Source organism: Harpia harpyja, chromosome 23, assembly GCF_026419915.1.
Source record: "Harpia harpyja isolate bHarHar1 chromosome 23, bHarHar1 primary haplotype, whole genome shotgun sequence".
Lineage (NCBI taxonomy): Eukaryota > Metazoa > Chordata > Aves > Accipitriformes > Accipitridae > Harpia > Harpia harpyja.
The window spans coordinates 11,447,876-11,466,930 of record NC_068962.1 but is presented as its reverse complement, the minus strand read 5'-3'; the positions used below and the strand labels follow the sequence as shown (position 1 = coordinate 11,466,930).

At 35.1% G+C, this 19,055-nt stretch overlaps 1 protein-coding gene across 2 annotated transcripts in view; it reads right to left on the bottom strand.

Moving 5' to 3' along the window:
• Nucleotides 1–19,055, bottom strand: part of PPP1R12A (protein phosphatase 1 regulatory subunit 12A) — a 126,979-nt gene that overhangs the window by 10,981 nt on the left and 96,943 nt on the right. The window contains exons 14-23 of one of the 2 annotated variants that reach the window (XM_052774673.1): nucleotides 18,628–18,804; nucleotides 14,799–14,889; nucleotides 12,743–12,940; nucleotides 12,397–12,565; nucleotides 10,274–10,392; nucleotides 9,504–9,569; nucleotides 5,366–5,382; nucleotides 4,037–4,178; nucleotides 3,239–3,343; nucleotides 2,305–2,352 (exon numbers count right to left, since the gene is read on the bottom strand). In XM_052774673.1, the coding sequence (XP_052630633.1) occupies nucleotides 2,305–2,352; nucleotides 3,239–3,343; nucleotides 4,037–4,178; nucleotides 5,366–5,382; nucleotides 9,504–9,569; nucleotides 10,274–10,392; nucleotides 12,397–12,565; nucleotides 12,743–12,940; nucleotides 14,799–14,889; nucleotides 18,628–18,804 (1,132 nt within the window). Of the gene's footprint in view, nucleotides 1–2,304; nucleotides 2,353–3,238; nucleotides 3,344–4,036; nucleotides 4,179–5,365; nucleotides 9,570–10,273; nucleotides 10,393–12,396; nucleotides 12,566–12,742; nucleotides 12,941–14,798; nucleotides 14,890–18,627; nucleotides 18,805–19,055 lie in introns of both variants that reach the window. The other variant, XR_008233169.1, reaches the window with a different exon arrangement.

Sequence of the window (19,055 nt, the reverse complement as noted above, 5' to 3'; positions counted from 1 at the left end):
TACTTTTCAGAGTGACAGGTCATTAATGAAACCCTTATTTTTCCCTATTTATTGTGAGGGCCTTGCATCTGTGATCCAATCTTCCCCCCCATCTCCATGGAAATAGCCCCTTTCTGGTAAACAGTTGTCAAATGAACAATATCGACAATCACCAAATCACATCATGGAAACCCACTTCTGAAGGCTGAGTTAAAAAAAAATTCGAAGCCAGTATTTTCTAAATTTGATTACTGTGCAATTCTAGGTTTAATAAATGTTCCCATCTTTTTTACTGAAAAGATATGTTTCAGCTTGAAAATGTCATAGTTCAAAGATGCCTTCACGTTTTCTCTGCCAGCCTTTTATTTCTTCCAATTTATTCTCACCACTTTACTTTTTCCCTCCCCTTTTCTCTGTGTAATTTATATAGACATCTTCAGGTTTGTATTTTGTTTTAGTGAAGTCATATACTTGGAAAAGTATACTTAGAAAAGCTCTACAATTTGTTTCTACGTTTTACATTTATGTTGTTACATTACACACTAAAAAGATGTCTTTAAAATTATTCTTAAATTCTGAATTCAGTAAGCTTATTTCTAGAGACCAGTTATTGATGACTAGCAGCTGAGAGACTGCTTCAGTCACTTTCAAAGCAAAAGTAACTCCAGATTTTAACAAGGGAAATACAATCACAAAGAAATTCCTGTTTTAAATTCTTGTCTGAGAAGAAGTTTAAAATTATAAAATACAAGGAACATCTCCTAAATCTTATGTAAATCATGTTTCAGCCATACAGCATCATCACTAACTTTATTTTTTTACCTGCTAGCTTTAATACCAATACATTTAGGAAGAGTAACATTTCTGAAAGACATTTTGCTGTTGGACTAAATGTCTTTACAAAAAAAAGGTGCAAGAATTTCTAATATAGCCAATTGTTTTAATGCAATGGCCTATTTGGGGAAAACGCAAAGCAGCAATTTAAAGCTGAAATAATGTTTAGCTATGCAGTACTGAACGCTCTGCAGTATGGAACCTATATAGTAATGGACGCAGCTAAATCTATGAAATAATTAAATGTCCACTTGTGTGGCCATGACAGCAAGCATGAAACCAATTAAAGCTGCTGATGAAACTTTTTTACTGATGAAATCACTGTCTACAGCAGGATGCCAAAAAATCAAGGAGAAATAGGTGCTAACAGGCTGCTGCAATTATCTGGAGAGATTATTAAGATAAAGATAATGGAACTTCAGGAAGTGCCTGAGAGTATTTCTACACCTCCATGTGCCCTATAAAATCTACCAAGTGTTTGTTTATACACCAGACAGGTTTGTAGAACTAAAAGTTGTGTTCTAAACCTCAAATACTGGAAAGTAAACATAGAAGGCTAGTGAATGTGAAGTTTACCAGAGACAAATAAATGTATAACTTATTACTGTCAAAGTCCATTTAGTTTTCTTCCCATTTAAGTGTCTAATGTGTCACTCCAGGATCAGGGGAGGAGAAAGGAACATGTGGCCAGGGTCATGCAGGAAGCCAGGACCACAACAAAACCGACGTAGTTTGCTTTACATTGCTGTGGAACTAAACTTTTCTAGGGATGGATTTTAAACTAGCATGAAACTACAGCCTAGAATTATCATGTGTCCAACTTCTGAAATAATTCCTGTAGTCCATCTCACATATGGATTTATTATATGACTCCTTTCCCATTCAATTTAGGGTTGTCTCTGACCCTGATGCCTCTCTTCCCACACTGCTTATTCATTCTTCCTCCCGCCTCAGTATCATATTCCCTCTGGAAAAAGTTACAGTACAGGGAAAGAGACAGATTATGATTAATTTTATATCATTGGCAGGTTTAAGGTCTCACGTCTGTGAGGTAGAAACAGCTACTTCATTACCAACAATAACTGGTAAAACAACGCACATGCCTCTGGAAAGCTCTGAGGAAATTAAAGTCTCTGAATCTTGGAAATGCATTAGAAGATGAGGCACTCTGAATCTGCTTAACCCTCTGGAGTGCCAACATTGTTTTGGATACGATGGATCAAGCAGCAGATCTCTGGAGGGCAGTGGGGTTTAGAACCTGGTTATCACAAACTAACAGGCAACCTGAAGGCAATTCTTAAGAGTAATTCCATCTCACAGCATCTCACATTCATTGCCACTTTGAAACCTAAAACCCCCAAATCTTCTAAAAAATGCAAGTTATAAGAAAGGCTTCTGTTCCCACTAAAATATATCCAGGATAGGGGTTGCAAAACAAACTAAAACAAAGCCTGAATTGGAGTACTTAAGAGATCTTTGGCAGAAACTCACCCTTTTCTCCATTTCCAAGAGTGATCTGTCAGCAAATCTTTCTTGTCTCTGTAACACAAAATTAATAAAGACATTGATACTTGTTCTTAAACAACATAAAACTGAGGAAAAACAATTCGATTGGACATTTTAGTATTCTGTCCGAAGTATGTCTTCAAAAGCATTTTAAAGTGTGTTCAGGGAAGTAACACTGAAATAAAGAACGAAGAAGAATGAACTGGATTTATCACGCACTTCCTCTGTGACCATCCCTAAGTAATTTGATCACTACATAGCTTTTGGCAAATAGGAGTAATATAGTATTTCTACCTAAAAGCATTACAAAACAAACATCTTTTTAATGTACATCACTAATGCTTACAGGGTACACATGGAAGACACAAGTACAGGTAAACTGTGGCAAATACGATCCGAGAATAGAAAACTCTTTCTACAGCAATTTATGACTAATTTAACTTTTGTGTACATATTTGGCATTACTGTATGCAGCACTGTTATCTGACAGCAGTTATCTGTAACTGGAATGCACTATTTGCTCTTCAGTTCTAAGATAAAGCTATCTAACCAGCCAGGAAGAACTGGCAGGTTATGCCAATCTGCCAGCAGGTTTATGAATTAATCAATCAATCCCGACCGACAGTTTGAATATAAACTTAACAGTGCAGAAAGCGTTTATCTCTACCCTGCAAAGAAGTTCTAGATACATGCTGGCAAGAACCACTACTACTTAAATAGGCAGGAGGCAGTCTCACACATTTTGTTCACAGCTGTAGACCAGAATCCTGCGCTGTTTTCTCTTTAGAAACAGAGAGGTACTCTTCTTCACTTCCATCTTTTGATAAGAAACAAAGCCGATGCCTAGTAAAGAGCAGCCCATAGCCTGGGGTGCTTCTAGTTTGTCAGCTAAGTACATGCTTTTTTGTTTTATACAAACCTGAGTGGTCTTCTCCAACTGTAGCTTAAGATCTGTAAGTTCCATGTTGGTATCATGTAACTGTGCTTTCAGTTTTTCATTTTCAGCTAGAATCTGTTCATAAAGCTAAGAGAAAATATTCATTTAAAAAACAGTGAGTAATAATTCAGTGAGATTAGCTGAAAAATTCAAAAACCATGATTAAGCTGCATGTAAAATGAACAAATACCCATTGATAGTCTAAGAAGTAAAAATCAGTCATAGATTTTAAAGGTGTTTAGAATTAGCAAGCACTTTAAAGAACTGTTACCAAGTATTCCTAGAAACAAGCAACTTTGCATAGGGAGCACATAACTTACCTTACACATATTAAAAAAAATACTTGCCACATTTTTGCTTCAGACTTCACAGATTAGACACCACAGTAAACTTTCTGACACACTCCTCTATTTTAAAGCAAGATCTAAACAATTTACAGTATATGTATGTGAGCTAGCAAACACATAAAATAAAAGGCTTCACATATGTATAAAGCAGTTTCAATGATACAATCAACCAAAAAAATAGCATGATAGTATTTGTCATAAAAAATGGATCTTGGCTCCTCTGAATTTCTTCCTTGCCTCAAAGAGAAAAGTGCAAAAGCCAGAAGCTGTTTTGTAATGTGCATTTTCCCCCACTGTAGTGGTTGCTCTGCTCCTCCATTCAGCTGAGTTGCTTTAAACTGCATTTGTTATGCAATGTGAGATTATTTCCAGACAATTTATGAATAACAGTAATAAAATTCTATTTTTGCACCAAAATTACTGAATCAGATACCTTCTTAAAATCAGTGCTATCTTCTTTTTCTAGTCTACTGCAGTATGGTTTCCGATCTTCAAGGTAACTCTGTGACCCCGATCGCCCCTGCGCTGAATCATAACGATCACCTGAAGACATGCTGAGGGATCCCGTATCATATCTGTAAAAGAAAAGTTCTTATTTTTCTTCGCCTTTGTGTTCAAAGTGAGACCATTCACTGTATCAGACGTTGTGAGTTTGCCATTACCGGGCTGAAAAGAACCAAATGCAATCATGTATTTTAGTTAAGCCACTGTCTTCTAATTTGATGCAAATTTAATTTTTACATTCCCTCAGTACTTGAAAATTCTGTGTGAAAATGTTTTTAAATTGCTCAGTCTGCCAAGTAAGTGCCTGCCTTGTGTGCGCAGGAATCTTTTAAATTAAATTAAAATATTTAATTCAAGCAAATATTTACATGTCTTAAAGGACTTTATGTTAGCTTAGATACTTTAATTCTTTATTTATAAAAAAGACCTATTTTTAAAAAATGTATTACTTTAGTTGAAGGGTTTTAAAAAAGTAATCTCTAAAATATCAGTCTAGATGAATTCTCCAAGTTTTATTATAGAAAACAAGGAGATTTCAAAACTATTTGTTGTGAATTCTAGTATTTCAACAGAAGTAGTTTATGAAACAAATCTTCAGCAAAGTCTTTATCCTATTAATCACTAAATTACAGTATTAATAAAGTTTAGAATAATTTCACTGTTCACTCTTCACTGATCGTGTGCCGTAGTAGTTCTATTTAACAGATCTTCAGCACAGACGGGACATAATAAAATCCAATAATTAATTCTAAAGGTCTAAAAACAAATGAAATTTTTAAAAAATTATTGATATTTCTGAATTTCCTTTTTAACAAATCTTAAGGAAATCTGATTTTCAGAGGCTCTAGTACTTTTCTTGAGATTCCTTAGAAAATTTTCAGTAGAGTATTCTAAAAGAGGAACAACAAGAACCTCTTGTCTTTTTGTAAAAGCTGACTTCATACTGAAAAATTTGTAGGGAATGGTACTGTATCCACTGTGTTCTACAAAATGCCCAGCCTGCCTTCAGTGCACTACAAATAGAGAGTCCAATATATTCCCCAGAATGGAGTATCCCACCCACATGTGGAAAAAAACATTCAGTACTGTAGCTTTACAATCGTATTTCATACAAATGTTAAATATGATTAATGCCTTTTAAAGCTCAACCCAGCTGACTGCTGGGGTTAAGCTGAATTTTTACATAAAGAACTTAAAATGAGAATATGTGAACAAAAAGTGTAACGATTTTAAATTAATTTGTTTAAATTGCACATACCTTGAAAGGCTATCACTCTGAGGTGGGAAGGGGTAAAAAGAGAGAAAAAGAATAGATCAAGTCAATAATTTAATTAAGTAAAATATATAACAATCTGTGAATAAGTACAGCTAAACAGTTAGTTATGTTAAATGCACATGTTATCCAACAGCATGTATTATCTGAACATTGTCAAGCTTCAATTCTGTTATGTCTGGAACTGAAAAGAAATATGTGCTAGAATGTACTTGCCAAAATATGATTTACAAGGACATTAACATTACACTCTAAGTCTGGACTGTCCTAAACATTGGAGTCATTTCAGCAGTCAGTGCATTCTGCAATTTGCCTGCCTGTTATCAAAGGCATCAGAACTGTGTTCCCTCAATTCTCTATTCCTTCTTCTTCTTCTTCTTCTCTAACATTAGCAATGTTTTGAAAGGTCAACATAATAATGACTTCAGCTCAAGATAATAATATAAACTAAGCCACAAGATCATAATTTCAACATAGCTCGATGGGAAACAAGCTACTATACCAACAACATAAGGAAGTACTTATTAGACTTAATTTAAATGACATAATTTCATTTTTTATATTACTTTCATTCATTCATTAATTCCACGTGAATCCACAGGCACAAAGTTCACTCACTTTACTTGAGAAGCGAAATTTAATTAGAAGTGATGACTTAAGAGTGAGGGAGTGCCCTCTAAGCATTACATCAGTCATACAAACCTTTTTCCCCTCCGGGCGGTCAATACAGATTCATCATTTATTCCAATTATAATAACAATCTTGAGCAAAGAAATTTCAGTCAGGAAACTCTACTGATGCATCACCACCTGGACATCCTCCAACGTTATTCACCTAGCAGTAGCTGAAGCCTTCCCCATAGGTGGGTTTTTTAGGGGGTGGTGTGGTTTGGTTTCCTTTTTTAGAAGGAAACTGTATTTTTTCAACATGCATAGAGGAAGAGAGCCACATTCTCCACAATACACTCAGTTTCCCCTTTGACGCCTTGAAGAGCATTTATTATGCATAGGATATCAAAAGTACGTGTTGTAGCCTAACCACTCCTACTAAAACATTGTTATTTTCTGTCAAGAGCATGAATAACGCTAAGAACTTAAGAGATTTTGTAGAAAATGTCACAGTTAGGTGGCACACACCTATACATGGATAGTTTTTAAGCTACTGGCCACAAGAAGATTAACTTCCACCTAAGTATTAGTCTTATCTTGCATTATCGTATACTTAAGTAAGATCAGTGTGAGATTACAGAATTCCACCATGTAATCAACAACCTACGAAAATCCCTTTTCCACTGCTTCCTTCTCACCTCAACAAAACAGAGGAAGTTTTGTCCATAAAGACTTTAGGTTTTCTCTTTTTATCTTGAAGGAATGCCGTATACAGAAAAATGCTAAGCTGGTCCTTTAACCTTTACCTACAATCTAGGACAGCCACCACAAGGAAGTAAACCATTCCTACGTTATTTCTTAACAAATACGCTTTCTAAAGGCTGTTTTTCTTTGCTTCTAGTGGACTCCCCATGGTGCCGTGGGAATGTGAAAACCTTCCAGATCTCCATTCCCCTGCTGCACTACAGCTTCCCGAGCGGAAAGGCAGGTTATTAAGTCACACACAGACCATCTTAGAAACAAAATTTTCCAGCTACACAGGGGTACAACAAATGAACTGGTGAGGTAAGAGAGCACTAATTACTAGAGGCAGGAAAGCACAGGCGCAGCCCATTCCCGTTCTCCTGGCTGAGGCTGGGAACCCGAGAAGCCGGACAAGGACGCCGTGATCTCCAGAGAAGTGCACACCAGCGGTTTCCGTCCCCCGAGAGCCGCGAAGCCCTGCTCTTGCTGCTCGAGCACCGTCCAGCCTCCACACCTCACTACAGGAGCAGCGCATTTCTCAAGCACATGCCTCTTCTTGCTCCTCTCGCTTTTCACAAAACACGTTTGGGTTTGGGGTTTTTTTTTAGCACAGCCTTAGCTGTTTTCTTTCTTTATTTTCCCCCTCAATTTCTATCAGTTCAGCTCAGTCACAGTTTTTGACATTTGACTGTGAAAAGGTGTAAGTCTACAAACTTTGCATAACGCTTGAGAAGAAATGATGCCAACCCAGATATCCCCGTGCATCCAAATCACTCCAGATGGATGTTCTTCGTTCAGTCGCAGAACTGAGCAGCCACAGTTACACTGGCAGCACACAAGCAGTAACGAAAAATTAAAACATACGTATCCTCATCTACACAACCTGAAATAATACTTACTTCTAAGCCTATGCCACCAGTCTCTACACACCACAAGGGTGCCCCTAAAAGAAACTGTATTTGAAAATGTACACTAAGCTCCTAGAGAGGCACATCACATTTTGGTGAGGTTGGGATAGTTACTGGTAATGGAAATAAAATATCAAAGTCAGGTGGAATTTTCTGTACTGTTACAAATGAGTGTTTCTGTAAAACTGCCACAGCAGTGAAACTGAGAAACAAAATTTGAGTACAGCATTTAATCAACACTATTAATGCCAGTTTCTCATGTTTACTCCCACAGAATCAGAAGACCTAATGACATTTATTATCCTAATATTGCTAGTTTTCACCTTTCACAAGTCGCATATCTGATATCTGGCTAAAATAAAATTTCAGCCCATTTAATTATTCATCTGAAATGAATAAGAACATATTTTTTCTGGGTCCTCAAATATGTCAGGCTAGAAATTATTTTGTCTAAGGTCCTTTGATTTTCTTTGTAGCATGCATCCATGTGCAAGGCTTGTTCTTGACCTCCTCTCTCTAGTTCAAATTCTTGAGTTACCACCAAAGCCTTTGGAAGGTTATAGTTATCATCTTCTACCTCTCGCTTGTAGTTTCATCAAGCAAAAAAACCAGCAGCAGCACCACATAAGGGAGTAACAGAGAATTTCAGTATTTCCAAAGTTTCTGTCTTCTGAATAGCAGTACATCAAATAAACAGCAGAATTGAAAAAGCATAACTATTTTCTGAATGTCTTTCATTGCAATTCTAAGTTTATTCATCTCTTTCCTTTTCTCTTCCTAGAACTGAAAAGGATTTATGAGCAAATAATGATGAATTTCTACAATAAAGCATGCAAGATTTGTGTCAAAGTGAAAGTAGATTTGGCAAAAAGGGAAGTGCAACTTCTTTAGGTATTTAAAAAATAAAAATAACACTGTTAATGATACAGTGGGAGGAAAGGAAACAGGGCTATGCATTTATGTTAACGTAACGCAGAAATAAAAAATACAGCAAAACAAAATGGCACGGAGTTAATCTCTTTAGTAAAGTATTTAAAGAATATGTAATGGAAGCTTTTACAAAAAGGAGAGAAACATCACTTGAGTTTCATTCCTCAGTAATGAACCTGTTTCTGTAGTGTGTTACTCCAGGGTTTAGGTCAAAATAAATACATTCTGCTATACCATTTTATAGTACAGCTTAAGTTACTACTTCCCTTTTAACCCCTCTTCATCCCATTGCCACACACCATTCAGTTTATAAGGATTTTTCCACCAAATCAAGCCTATTATACTGTTTTCCACTGACTTTTTAACAAGACTAATAATACTGAATTAGGATGCTCAGAAATCCATTTTCTTCAGTGGAGAAATGAGGCACATTGTGCTCTTCAACTTTCTATGCTTCCTTATATTAACTTCTCATATTATTTGTTAATTACATTATTGACAGCACTGGGTTTAATTTTAAAATGTTCTAATTAGTGTGCATAAGTCACTGGGCATCACTTATCTGAAAATAACAGAGCAGATGGAACAAAGATTTTTGCAATGTAGAAACTGAAAGCTCCCTCCAGGAATTTGCTGCAACATGTCCCTGACCTATGTGTCAGAAATTTCACTTACATTTTCTGGATGCTAATTCTACATAATCAGAATGGAAGAGAAAAACATCAGTTTTAGCCATTGTTAATATGTTAAAAATTGTTATTAAAGCCTGCAAAGGAAATGGCACTGAACCATGGCCACAAATTATGAATCAGAAAGCATTTGTAAGAACTCTACCATATACACTCTTTTAACTGAATCCAACTGCAACAGAAATTTTATGATCAAAATGTATCTGTGAGAAAGTTAATAAGCCAATTATCTTTTTTAAATTACCTGAGTTTCTTTCTTATTTGTTCCTTCTTCTGAATCGGACTGGTGTTCCTGTTCATTTTCATCACTCTGGTGAAAGAGGTGGGAGAGGAAAAATAATTAAAATATTGAAAGCTTACTGAGATTTTAAGGCATTCTAGATTTTTTAATATGAAAGCTAAGAGCAGTAGAATTATACCTAACTAAATTGTATAGAGAATATATAGGATATATGATGAAAATTCTCAAACAAGTACATGTTTTCAGTACCAGAGGGAGAGGAAACAGAACTTTGCATTTGGCACATGAAAATCTTGCTTTTACAAAATTACATATTGATCCCATGACAAAGAAAAGGGAAAGGGAATCAGCTGAAACATCAACTATAACCCTTCTAATCTGACAGCAGTTCTTTCAGTTGTAAGTACATGGCTACTTGTAATGTGCCAGATAATGAGTCTCATTCTTATAGCTTTGGTATGCATGCAATAGAAAAGAATTGTTCAATTAGTATTTTTTTCCTTAGATTATGATTAATTCCTATTAAGTTATGCTTATTACAGTATTCTAGAATTCTTTTTAGCATTATCAACATAACTTAGACTTCATTTTGATTTTGCTCCTGAAAGCTTCAAAACAGAGAATACGTAACTTGAACAAGCATCAGTTTTTCCAGAACAGTTAGTTATATATTGTATTACTCTAAACTATTCTCTATTTTAAGAATACACTATACACATCCCATACTGCTACATGCTAAGGCTATAAATCAGCAGTAGCAGTCGTTCACTTACATCTTGAGTCCAAAAAGAAACTCCTGTAGATCGTCGTTTTTCTCTCGGTCGCCGCCTTTCCCTTATAGACTTAGGCTGTGACTTATCTTCTTCCTTTTCTTCCTCTTTTTTGCCCCCTTCTGTTAATAACAACTTGCTTATTCATTTAAGTATGACACAATCTAATTTTCTGAAAATTTTCTGAAATAATTGTCAGTCTTTAAAATGCTTACAATTACTTTTTTTACCTGAAATAAATTCACTAAAGAGCTTCTTGCCACATACAGGGTTTGCTGCAATATACATTCCTCAGAATATAGTTCTAAAATACTGTAAATATTGTTCCAATTCTTGAACAGCAACTGCAAAATACTAATTCCATCTCAGCCACCTAAACAAAACGTTACAATGTAACAGTAGTACACTACAAATTGGACTTAAAATTCAATTTTCAAACCTGTCACATAATAATTCAAACATCTCTGTCAGTAGAGGTATAAAAGTACAAAATAAGAGAAGATAATTCTTCATCAAACAAGGTTTTTTTGCTTACATCAAGAATTTGACATTAAAAAAACCAAAACCTTTATAAGTCTCTTAAGTCCTCCTTAGAGTCCCCCTTTTCATCACAGTCCTCTCCATTTTTGCTCTAAGGAAGAATAAAGTGGAATCTCCTAGATTAGATTAATACTGTATTATGGACTTCCTTTTTCTTTAAAAGAAATGCAGTTGCAGTTCAAAACCAACATAATACCTCAGGACTGTGTTTGTTCCCCTATGTGTTTACAAGTAATCTGTACCAAAAAAAAAACAAAACAAAAAACTTGCCCAAACCAAAGTTATTTACCTATTATCATGCAGTCTATTCAGTATGAAGTTCTTTTATTAAAGAATGAAACCACAGTTTTGAGCTCAGATACAAGCATCACTAATAACTTTACCGTCACTAGTCTTCAGAGGTAAATAAACATTTTAGTGTGAAGCAAGAACTAAACAGAAAAGAACAAAATACAAATATTCTTGGTGAACATACACCTTTCCTAATTAAATAATTATGATTTTACCTCTGGGCTTTCAGATGGTAATGTATTTTTCCTCCTAAAGTCATAATTTGAAAAAAAACCTGCATGCATTACTAAAGAATCTTAATCTAAGTTTCAGTTCATGTTAGGACAGAGGGAAAAAAATGAGAAAGCATATCCCTGAAGCTTAGCCCCAATAACTTTCTCAGAAAATACCAATCTAGGGAATATGGCAATACTGCTACATAGTTCATGAAGGTTTGATCAATGGATCATTTAATCTGATCCTCCGTATAACAAAATTATCAATTTCAATCAGTAATTCTATTCAAGTTACTGATCAGTAACTTGAATTAAAGTATTTCTCCCAAGTCAACTGTGGCATGCCTCCGACAGAGAACAGGAGATCAAACGGTATGTCAACAGTCTCCTCCTTTGACAGGCTACTAATCAGGCACAACATCTCTGAGAATTATAGCAGGTAATTCACAGTTGAAATGAGGGCAAAAACTCTGTGACATCAGAGAAAAGCTTTTTTCTGACCTCTGAATCACGCACCTGATCCTCAGCTTAAGATTACATAAACGAGTTAAGTATCTAGAAGTACGGTTCCATTCAATGTTCTGAACTACCACTGGAAATATCCCCTCCCCTTTGTTTTCAGCTGCTCATGAAACCCTGAGAGGTCCTTAAAGCACTAAAGCATCCTTCCAGTCCTTCAGGGTGGAAGGACTGAAACAAAACCCCACTAATTTAGCAATTATTTCATCAAGTAAAATTCCTCCTCAATACCTGCAGTATTTTATTATAGTTGCTGTCTTAAAGGAGAAATGAAAGCATTATGTGGATACTGATGGCAGCATATTTGACGCTTCTATGACCCACCGATGGAAAACACAGATTCACATGCTAAACGGCTGCAAAACACCAAGTACAGAAAACCTTTTTTCCTCTCTATATGCAAGTCTTGGAATATCTTACAGAAGATGGGAGTAAGATACGTCCCCAGTGGTCTTATGTATCGCACCCCATTTTGAACTACCTTTAGAAACATAAGCTGCCCTTTGTCAACTAAAACAAACAAACAAACAAACAAAACTCCTTCACAAACAGTACTCCTACCTCTCTCACTTTCCTTTGTTCCACTCCGAGAATAGGCAGAAGTTATACCTATAAGGCTGTTTGGTCTGTTTAGTTGACTTGAAGTTGAAAGAGAGCTAGTAGAGGTGGAGAGTGAAGAGGTGGACGATGAAGAAGTTGAAGTTGAAGTTGGTCTATAGCGATGATACGGCTATTCAGCAGAAAAATGTCAAAATTAATTTACCAAGATTAAACAAATATAAACCACAGGATATTAAAACATTAAAATATATAAATAATTCTTAGAGTAGTACCAAAATTAAAATAATATAGTTGGAGTTAAGATTCGTATAATTTATCTACCTAAAGAGACCCATCATGAAAATACCTCTTCAACAGTTCGGGAATATCTTTGTCTATAATCATCATCTTTAGTTTCAGATTCTTTCTTTTCTTCTTGCTTTTCTTTGTCTTGCTTTTCTTTCTCTTCTTTTTCTTTTTCTTCATTTTCCTGTTCTCTGGTTCGCGTGGGACGACTTCTTCCTATAGTTTTTTCAGCTTCTTGAAGATCTGTCAGCGTTACACCCTGTGAAAACAGCAGCCAGAAAACAACGTTTCATATATCACTCATATTAATGTAGATGATCATATTATGTAAATACATATTTTAAAGACAAAATTCAGCTTAAGAAAACTAATTCTATCTATTAAGAAATAAATTTTACCTAGATATTCTACCTATAAGCTTTTCTCTCGAATCTTGGAACCAAACATCCCTCTCTGATTAGTGGCAAGTGTTTGCTGTAACGTGATCTACCACAGATTCTCCAGCAACACAATTTTTAGTTGAACTAGTATATACAGATCATGTAGAAAATCATATAGAAACCATTTAAGAACCCACTAGATCTTTCCAATATCATCGTAGGCATACTTAATATTTTTGAAGGAACCCTAAAAATACAATACTTATCAAATTTTCAGAAATGTTGATACTTTACAAATTCACTCACTGCAACTGGATTTTCAGGTCAACAACACATAAAAAATGGCATTGACAGCACCGGAGAAAGTTGCAACTCATTTCTTATTTCCTTGGTATTCTGACACCAAAAACTAGTTTTGAAATAAGCTCAGAAAGCAAACAATTTTTTGAAGACAGCTTTTCTCTACTGCACTTTTCAGCTGATGTATCTTACTGAGATAATGCTCAAAACATTTTGTAACCAATTCTTCAAAGCCAACTTTGCAGCTTATCAGTTATTTAATTGCTTTTGTGTTAATGTTTTAATACAGTAATTCCTGGTAGCTTCTTCACTGTAAAGATTCAACAACAATTGGTCTGTAGTTTGACCATCTCTCAGGGCTCTGAATCAGTATCAAGAGGTAAAAAAGAACTCCAGTAAGATAAAGTTGTATCAAGCAGTGTGGATCTCTCAATAGGAAAGGTAACCAGAAATATTTGAGGGGTTTAAAACTGCAAAGATTTGAAAGTAACATCAGTAAACAATGTAGATATAGACTTGGCCTTATTTCTTTGTGCTGTTTTATCAAGGAACTATTTGCTGATTTTTCTCAGTTTGTCAGCAGACACGGGAAGAGAGGGGTAGATGCACTCCAGAGGATAGTGGTTGGAAATTGCTCCACTGCCCAAAGAGCGTTCAAGTACCATTTAGAGATAATCTATTTTGGTACTGTCACATCCTTCCCTAGGTTAGGACTGCACTGGTTGCAATTCAGTATGAGGTAGTTCTGACAGAAATTGGGAAGAACCACCAAATATATCGGTATGCAAACTAAGAGAGAGAAATGCTGAAAGGAGACATGCAGTTAGATTCTAGATTATTAGCAAGTAACAAAAAACTCTTCCTTAGTACTCTTCCGTGCCCACAGAAACTAGGTTGCATGTATTTTTTTCCATGCCATGGATCTTATTAGCTAAATGTTGGTCAGCTCAATCACATTATCTTCAATAGTCCATGCACAGAAAAAGACATAGAAATGGAAGTGAATATAGTACGCTATGCTTATTTCTCAAGTATTAAGTCTTCAGCCAGAAGCGTATAGCTGTTAGTTCTTGAAGAATTCAAAGTCTTAGATTTAAACATCTACATAACATCAGATACAATTACTTGAGTAAGCCATTTTACCATAATGCAATCAAAAATTTCCTTTCAGTGGATGAGTCTGTGCTTTCAAAATTGTATTAAGTCACTCTTCAGCGATTAGAAAAAGCAACTTTCAGTACACAATGAAGGGTCCTAAAGCTTTCAGGGAAGAAAGGGGAAAAAAAAAGAAGCTTTATTTCATCAGGTACAAGTTGTTTTATACCAGGAAGACCCATCAGTTTATTTGGAGCTTTACTGGGAAATTAAAACTTCACTGTACTCAGAGAGCTACATGGGTATGTTTCCATAAATGTAGAAGTTTTAATAAAACTATACCTGCGTAGATCTTCTAGACTGTCTTGCTTGCCTGGATCTAGCTTTTCTTTGGGACTCTGACTCTTCATCCCGTACTGGAGTGAGGTATGATCTAAAGAGTTAATTACAAACAAAATTGGCAAACGATAATTTTTGTACAAATATATTAAATGGCCAGAAAAAAAAAATCCCACAACACAGTACGACTGAAAACCAAAGCAGTTAGAAGAAAATCTTTAACTGTATAAGACTGATTACATTGTAGACATTTCATCCGTATCATAATGATCTGTTCATCGAGAGAGTGGCTTTAGAACTCAATTAAAATACACAGTGTTTTCCTATTTAATTTAGATTTCTTTTTACCATTTTCTCTAAATATAAATTAAGCTTTTTTTGGTATTTCACTAGTCTATAACATAGGGGTAGAAGACCTCAGAGATTCAGCCAGTTACACATTTATACATAAAATTTGTGTGTGTGTGTGTATCAACTTTTAACATAACTTGTAGGCTTTTAGAAAAAAACTAAATGTACTGCTAATGCAGAAAAGCTGATTATACCATCTATTGTACCAGAGATTAAAAATCCATGGGGAGGTGGTTACCGTATTTTCACATGAATCATCCATGCTTTGAGTAATCCAACTACTTTGAAAAAACTGTACTTAAAAATAAATCCTTATGAAACCCACAAAAATCCTGTAGAATAATCAGGTAATTGAAATCAAAGCCAAAAGGCTACTAGAGTAGACATACGAGGTCTGAACTCTTTAAAGAAATTCTCCAATCCAGGTAACTGGGGTAAAAAAAACAAAAAAAAAAGAGATACTTATACATACATAAATGTATATATTTTGTAAGAATGCAACATGTATATATATGTACATATGTAAAACCATCATTAAAGAACTTAAAAGTTTGGAATGTATTTATTTTTTATTACAGAATATTCTGAGAATGCCGTTATAATTTAACATTTTAAAAAAACCCTTAGATTAGCTAAAAATGAGAAAATTTTGAAAAAGCAAAATCAGAAGGTTGCGAAAAGGTTGCTTAAAACACAAAACCTCTCTGAGCTTCTTTATATCCTAAAATTAGCTACATTAAAAACAGTAGAGTCAGATTCTGTAATATTTTCTGATTGTCTATGTTTTTAAATGTCATTAGTTAAGAATAACTGGCTAATGATTCAATAATTGGCTAGTGGTTATGTTTTAAAAGCCATCACCTATTAACGCTTAAATCATTTACCTATGGAAAGAGCAGTTCTTTGGTCACCTGATTATATATTTGTTAGCCTTAGCACATACCAAAAACAGTTCTAAAACAACTCTAAGTTTTAAAAATAAACTTCATTTACACAGACTTATGGATTACTGTCCATGTTCTACCTCTATTAAACGAATTACTCCCAAGCAGGAAAATATTTATAATTAGCTGCTATACTTGCAAATGTAGAAACATCTCCTATCTTACGACGCATCTTAAAAATCTCCCACTATATTAATTTGATTTCCCTATCCTGTTCTCTTGCAAACAGCATTTTTGACAGACTTTCCATTTTCCCAGAAGCCTAGGCACTATCTTTATTAGGAAATGGGTGCCTGTTAGCTGTTTTAGCTAACATGACCTGAAATATTACCTACCTAGGAGGTACTGATTGCAGAGCAGGTGTAATCTTTAGGGCTTGAAAATTGCTACAAATTAGTCGATATAACTTGCTCTTTAGTAACTGGTGTACATACACCTACCCTCCAATAAATCTGAAATACTTTAAGTCTCACTGAGGGAAAATGAAAACTCTCAACTTGCCAGGCACACACTACAGCTACTGTCAGAGTAGAAAGTGCCCTTCCCTAGCATCCCCTGTGCATGCCACACAGGTTACCTATGCAGTATTATTCATGATACAAAGATTTAAAGTTTGTCATTCTCCTCCCTGTTTCTCTAAACCAATCCTAAACATTAGATAAAGAATATAGCTTCTTCAGCTATTCCAAAAGGATGCACCATTACATGCTTCATTACTAAAAGTAGCTTAGAATGTCTTTACTTTTCAAATATTCTTTGAAATACTATTTCAAACATACTTTCTAAATACACACTTTCAGTCCATAAATATGTATTAACCAACTTCATTTCTTAAGAAAATATTTAGCATATATTTCACATACAGACAAGTTTTTCATGTGCATATAAACATACATAGATACACGCACATATATATATATGTATCTGTATATATACAGATAGATATGCATGTGCAGATACTGAAAGCACTACCTTCTCACATGCACGCAGTAATTATTCCAGTTTTGCCGATTTCTAAGATTTAATGGATATTTTAATATGCCATCAAGAATGCATCTGCAACAGTATATTATACAATCGGCCCAGGGACAGACAAAAACAAGGAATTTCAGGCCAACTGCAGGTATCTAAAACGTATGTAGTATATGCGCATTAGTATACACACACTAGTGAGAGCAAACAAGACGGCAAAAGCCTTAATTCTAAATTTCCTTGCTTTTCTAGCTCATATGAGACTGAAATAGCATTTGCATTTAAAAATTGGAACTACTTTTGAAAAAGAGATGAATTTTGTAGGTTTTGCTTTTGATTTGTCAGGTTCAGTCAAATTTCGCTACAGAAAATGCAGGTTCCGACTACGGTTGTTACTGAAATGGATTGTAAGCACGTGTGGGCATCTCCTGAATCATGGTGGGGAATTAAAAAAATAATCCCCGTTTCACAGAATTTCTTTCATCTCAGTTTTGTGTATGAAAGGAAGACTATGGAAAACACACTATCTTAAATAGGCTTAAAGCTATGAGGAATCTCTAAATGTTGTTGCTGCCTTAAGTGAATCAAAAGAATGCAGGTTTCTTCTGTAAGAATGAACAGCTTCATTATCTCCGTGAACATACAGGGATACACACATCTGGCACTGATACAGGAGATGCAGTTTCAAAACTACTGCAGGAACAACACAGAAATCTGAACTTGCATTTCAGCGGAAGTGTTAAAGGGTAAACATTTATAAATATCCAGAAGAAGAACAACCCAGGGAAAGCTAACAGGTATTAACCACCTTGTGAAATCTTATTTTTGCTTCCATAAATAGCAGGTAACAACTCTTTACGGAAACATAAATATGCATGAATCTTAATTCACCCTCCACATAACTGTAACAGAAAAAACACCATATTCTTAAAATAAGATTTACATCAGCTTCTTAGTCATTCTTCATATTGAATAGCTCTTAAACCATTGCATTTACAACTGTATATTCTGTTTCAAGTAGAAGAGACCCTAAGTGATGCAATGAACTAAACAGAATGTGTTGGGTTCAATACTCTTTCCTCAGTAGTGCCAGGCACACAAAATGACCAGAAAAATGCACGTAGTAACTTATCAACATACTGCCAGTGGCACAGTAGCTCAATCAGCAGCAATGTACTGGTAGTAAGTAATTAATTATTGATTTTCTTATTTTTAATTCAGTGTTTTTACATAGTTCCATTATGGGTATTTTAAAGAGGACTCATTTAACCTATTAACAGAAATACAAATATGAAAATATCACATACCAAATGAGAACCCAAGGCCAGTTAAAAATACACAATATCAAGGTTTAAATTTCATGAATGGTCTCTACCATTCTTGAATGGTACTAAGCTCTCAGATAAACTGAGGCACATTGCTAGTTGTTTCAACACACAGCAAGCAAACAACACTGCTTTACATACTGTACTATCCAAATTTGTGGTAACCAACACATTCCTTTAAATAAGAAAAAAATATAACTTTTGTATAAGAGCAACATTACTCTTAGGACCTTTACACACCTCCGTCTCTCCCTGACCTCTGATGTTGAGGACACAGTGCCAGAAGTAGCTGTAGTCATGGCTGTGGTAGTGGCTGTAGCATTTACAACTGATGGTGCAACAGGAACGGTCACTGCTGTAGGAACATTGTCCTTTTCTTTCTCAGTACTATCCTCAGCCCACAAACGATTTGAGGTACTACAGCATAACAAGCAGCAACACAAAAAAAAAGAGAAAAGGAAACAGCTAAACAATGAAAGCACTTTACTAAACAACTAGTAACATGTAAATTGAGGGATGGATTTTTTTTAAAAGCAAACTGAGAAATGTCTCTACTATGAAAGCTCAACTTGAGCTATTAAATTGAATAAATTAAGAATTGAGCAGTTCACAATAATCGAATTTTTATTCTTCACACCCTTCTAACATTGGATTCATTCTTTTATACC